The sequence below is a fragment of the Ostrinia furnacalis genome, unplaced genomic scaffold, assembly GCF_004193835.3.
Source record: "Ostrinia furnacalis isolate ACB-3 unplaced genomic scaffold, ASM419383v2 OfSCF5042, whole genome shotgun sequence".
Taxonomy (NCBI): Eukaryota; Metazoa; Arthropoda; class Insecta; order Lepidoptera; family Crambidae; genus Ostrinia; species Ostrinia furnacalis.
In genome coordinates, this window is record NW_021135281.1 from 1 (window position 1) to 5,013 (window position 5,013).

Genomic DNA, 5,013 nt, shown 5'->3' on the forward strand with positions numbered 1-5,013 from the left:
TCAAATGTGTTATAATTAATCGTTTTTATTAAAGGCAGTTTTTCTTCTGTGCTTTTGGTGAACTTTGGAGAATATGGATCTACTACAAATTTATCTTTTAAATTTTGTAATTTATCGGGATCGGACCACTTATCTTTGGTGTATTTTGGATTGAGTACAAATTTATCTTTTAAATGTTGAAATTTATCTGGGTCTGTGCTGGGCAACTTATTTTTGGGTTTTTTATTTTTGGTGAATTTTGGAGGTCTTAATACAAATTTGTCTTTTAATTTTTCTAATTTATCGGGGCTGTACCACGTTTCTTTGGGTTTTTTATTCTCCATTTCAGACAATTCAGTATCAGGGTCATCCTCGATGGCTTGGACGTCATCTTCGTTTTCAGGGCTTCCATCGCTGCGAATCACAAAATACTTGTTTCCTCCATTCTGTCTAACCTGAAGATTACAATTTTCCAATGGATTAGGTATGTGGAAATATTTTTATCCTAAACGGGCATTTAACTACAAATGAAAGAGGCAAAGTTTGTTTTTACACGACTGCGCCAGAACTACTGGACACGACTGTGCGCGGCCGCGTCACAATGCATAAATAGAAATGGACACTGTTGTGGTCTCCTTCAAACGTTGACGTTGGTTGGCAACTGAGTGCTGAGTGTGAGTTTAAGTACATCAAACTTTGTTACTAGTGAGCGCGTAAAAAATGACTACGAGGGGCGGCTGAAAAGTTTTGAGCCTAAGTATCTTCAAGTGTTATTATTGATTCGCACTAAATTTAATTAATTTGCCAATAATCTCCTTAGTATATGTACAAAGTTTCATTCCATTAGCGTCATCACACATTTAGTAATTAATCCGTAAACATCATCAAGTCTCAGTCATCCGCGCAATGTACGAAATTGAAATACACAGTTGTCATAAACTTCCTCCAAAAGAGGGACAAAACGCTGACGGTTACATTTGAAGAGATGTCTACAGTTTATGGGGAGTCTGGGCCTTCATTTGCCACCATGAAAGATTGGATCCGATAGTTCAAGCATGGCAGGGAGTCGCTAAAAGATGACCGCAAGTCAGGGCGGCCAGATTTCGCCATTAACGAATAAAATAATGAAAATTTAAAGAATCTTGCTTTAGAGATCCGCGAATTAAGCTGTGACAGATAGCTGAAGCCATAGGCATTAGCAAGGAACGTATCGGCGATATTTTTCATACTCATTTGCACATGAAATAGGGGTGCACGCGATGGGTGCCAAAAATGTTTACGGCGCTCGACAACCAGCGTCGAGTCACAACTTCGCAGGAGTTTTAGGACATCTTTGGCCATAATCCTAACAATTTTATTTCTCACATTGTCACTATTGATAAATAGTAGATCCGGCAGGTTCCGGTTCCGGTATTGTGGACGTAAACACGTATACGAATCAGCTCCGACGAAATAAATCATAAGTGCTAATAAAACTAGTGAAATTACCATCAAACTGCGAAATCATCTGAAGAAACCCACTATAACTCAAATTACGAAGAAATCTCAATAGAAAATAGTGCATAAAGTGAAATCAAGATCATTTCTTTTAAAGTTAACCTACAATAAAATTGCGCCCATCTGTCATAAAAACAATAGTGCCAATCTAATAACATTGATTGAATGAATGAAGGAACTTGTATTTTGACAGTTCTTGTCCTAGTGTTGCCAGTAAAAATATTATAAATTCTACTAAAATATGGATCAAAATATTATGGAGTTGCTGCTAACTAAACTAGACGAGAAGCTGAAACAACAAACTTTGACAATAACAACAAATGTCACCAATAACGTCATGCAAGCTCTAGATGAAAAAATGAAAATAGTCTTGGAAGAAAACAAAACCTTAAAAACAAAAATAACAAACCTTGAACAGAAAATAGAATCTATGGAAAAGGAAAAGAGAAAGAACAACCTAGTATTTTTCGGTTTAGAAGAGAAACAGAAAACAGAATGTGAATTAGTAGATTATTTGAAAGAAATAATAGTAGATATGGGCATTTACCTGGACAGTCAAGAGATAGCCAAAATTTATAGAATCGGGCAGCGCTCAGATAAAAATCGACCGGTAGTGGTCTCCTTCACAACAACATGGAAGAAACATCTTATTCAGAAGAACAAATCCAACCTGCCACAAGGCATCTATCTTAAAGAAGACTTTCCAAAAGAAGTTTTAGAAACCCGCAGAAAACTACAACCAATGCTGGAAGAAGAAAGAAAGAAGGGAAATTTAGCTTATCTGAAATACGATAAGTTAATAGTAAAAAACCCAAAAGATGCTAACCGAGAGAAAAGGAAAAGAGAAAAGGTAGAATCGCCAGAAACAATTTCAACATGCACCAGGAAGAAACAAATTACCGACAAACGTATTGATGAGCCATCTACAAGCAATACACAAGGAGTAGTAAAACCAAGCATATTCAATTATGTGGCACGAGGTAGAGCATCATCGGTGTCTGAGCCAAAAACTTCAAAAAACTAAAAACTTCTTCCCTTAACTGGAACCCGGACAAGACAAACCAAACAACACAACAAACTAAAATAAAAACCAACAACAACACCCCAACCCCTCTCCCAAGACGGCTGGTCACCGCGGGAGATGTAGACTACCACCCTCCAACGATTTCAAAGGCCTCATCACACAAACAGAATAAAACACATAACGCTACAAGGAACAAAAACAATGTCACAAATATCTGTACGCTAAATACAAGAACTCTGAGGACAGAGGAGAACCTACAAGAGCTGGAATTGGCCCTTAATTACCTAAAATGGGACATAGTAGGTATCAGCGAAATGAGAAGAGAAGGAGAAGGCATAGAAGAGAGAAATAAAGAATACATACTATACTATAAAGGTGAAACGGCAGGCCTATATGGAACTGGATTTCTAGTGAAAAGGAGACTTCTAGCGGAGATCGAAGAGTTCATAGGGATTTCAGAAAGAATATCAATGCTAAATGTAAGACTACCCACTGGAAACAAAAAGGAACAATGGTCAATCATCCAGGTATACGCACCAACAGAACCAGTAAAGAACGAGGACATGCACAAGATTGAATCATTCTACAGTAATCTACAATCCACCATAACGCAGGCACATTCCAATCTTATAGTTATGGGTGACTTTAATGGAAAAGTAGGTACATCCAAAACAGGAGAAGAGAAGATCATTGGAAGATTTGGTCATGGACATAGAAGTAAAAATGGTCAATCACTGGTAAACTTAGCGACTGAAAATAAACTGTCCGTTATGAACAGTTTTTTCAAAAAAAGAAATTCAAGGAAATGGACCTGGATCTCACCTTGTGGAAGATACACGAACGAAATAGACTATATAATGACAAATAAAAAAGATAGGATCAAGGATGTTACTGTAATAAATAACCTGAACTTCAATACAGACCATAGAATGGTTCGTGCAATATTGGAAGGAAACCCAGTAAAGAAAACAAGAAAAACCTATAGTAAGAGACCTGAATCATACATCACCAATAAAAATCTGGAAACCTTCACGATAAATTTCAAAAACGCACTGGAAAACGAGATGGATAAATCCAACAGTAAGAATATAGAAGAAATCTACAATAAATTCACAACTACCTTAAAAAACGAGATCGACAGAACCAAATCAATGCCAAAAGAAAAAAGGATATCTACACACACCCAAGATTTACTACAACAACGGAAAGAACTACTGAAGGATAAAAAATCTAATACAAAACAAATCACGGAAATAAGCAAGAAAATCAATGAAAATATAAAGAAGGATAACAAAGTAAGAAGAAACGATGTCATCAAATATCATATTGAAAAAACAGGAGGAATAAAGAAGGCTTATAAGAAGCTGTCAGACAAAACAGAATGGATGCCAAATCTAAAGAACAAACAGGGAATATGCACAGGGAACAGGAAGGCAATTCTCGACATTGCAACAGAGTTCTACAAAACACTTTACACAGGCATGGACGGCAACAACGAATACCAACCAAAAAACTTAAATTGTAATAAACGGGGATTATTATGCTGTACTGTTGATAAGAGTGCGTCAAGTGGTTGTTGAAATATTAAGAGGCAAACTGGCGAAAGGAAATCTGTTATTGCAAGACAATTCGCCCGCGCACACCGCGCATGTTGCATGGCTTGCCCCGGGTAAAACTGGATTTCAAGAAATTAATCACCCACCACACAGTTTAGTCCAAATCCCTAGCTATTTTGTCTAATTCCCAAATTGGAAAAAAGACCTCCAGGAACGAAGATTTTTGAGTGACAAAGAAATGAAAGCGGCGTTAAAGGCTCATTTCGAAGGCAAAGATTGCGAATTTTTTTTCAGTGGGTTAAAAGCTCTTTTACACAAATGTAAGAAGTCCGTTGTAGTAGAGGGAGATTAAATAGAAAAATATATTTTTTATACTTTTCTATCGGCGTTTTTAATACCCTAGGCTCAAAACTTTTCAGCCGCCCCTCGTAAGATGATTAAGGCTGAGTAAGAGTTGCACCACCATTTTACTTTGACTTTGACAAACGTCAAAAATCACCAGTTATTGTTATTGTTACGGTTAAAGTAAGCTGGTGCAACTCAGCCTAAATGTAAGATGAATTGTACAGCGCCCCTAGGAAAGTTTCAAGTACTAAAATTTAAAATTTTTATACATTTTTTTTACGCTAGTGAGCGCGTTTGATTTAAATTCACACTAGGCCCTCTGGCGTAAGGCGCCCAAATAAACTTTTTACGCTGAAATCGTACGCCGCGTATAGCGTTTAATAGGAGACCATAGTAATTAGTATCATTAAGAAACTATAAAACATTCCCATATATTATGTACTTACCTTGCGCTGATTACTTGATATTTCTGGTAAAAAAAGGCATAACACCACAAGGCCTAAGACTAGAGACAACCGCATTATGCAGTTGATATCTTATCACTGTTTTTAATTGGCGCGAAAAATTTCCAATTAAAAATGTTAATGCGTGAAAGCAGATAATTTTTGAACT

General features: G+C 36.7%; 1 protein-coding gene across 1 annotated transcript; it reads left to right on the top strand.

The window, feature by feature from the left end:
- Positions 1 to 2,814: 2,814 nt before the first annotated feature.
- Positions 2,815 to 4,021, top strand: LOC114360436 (craniofacial development protein 2-like; the record flags this gene model as incomplete). Its single annotated transcript, XM_028315148.1, has 1 exon — positions 2,815 to 4,021. A coding segment is annotated over exon 1 (1,207 nt), but the record flags the coding sequence as incomplete, so codon positions are not given.
- Positions 4,022 to 5,013: the final 992 nt, after the last annotated feature.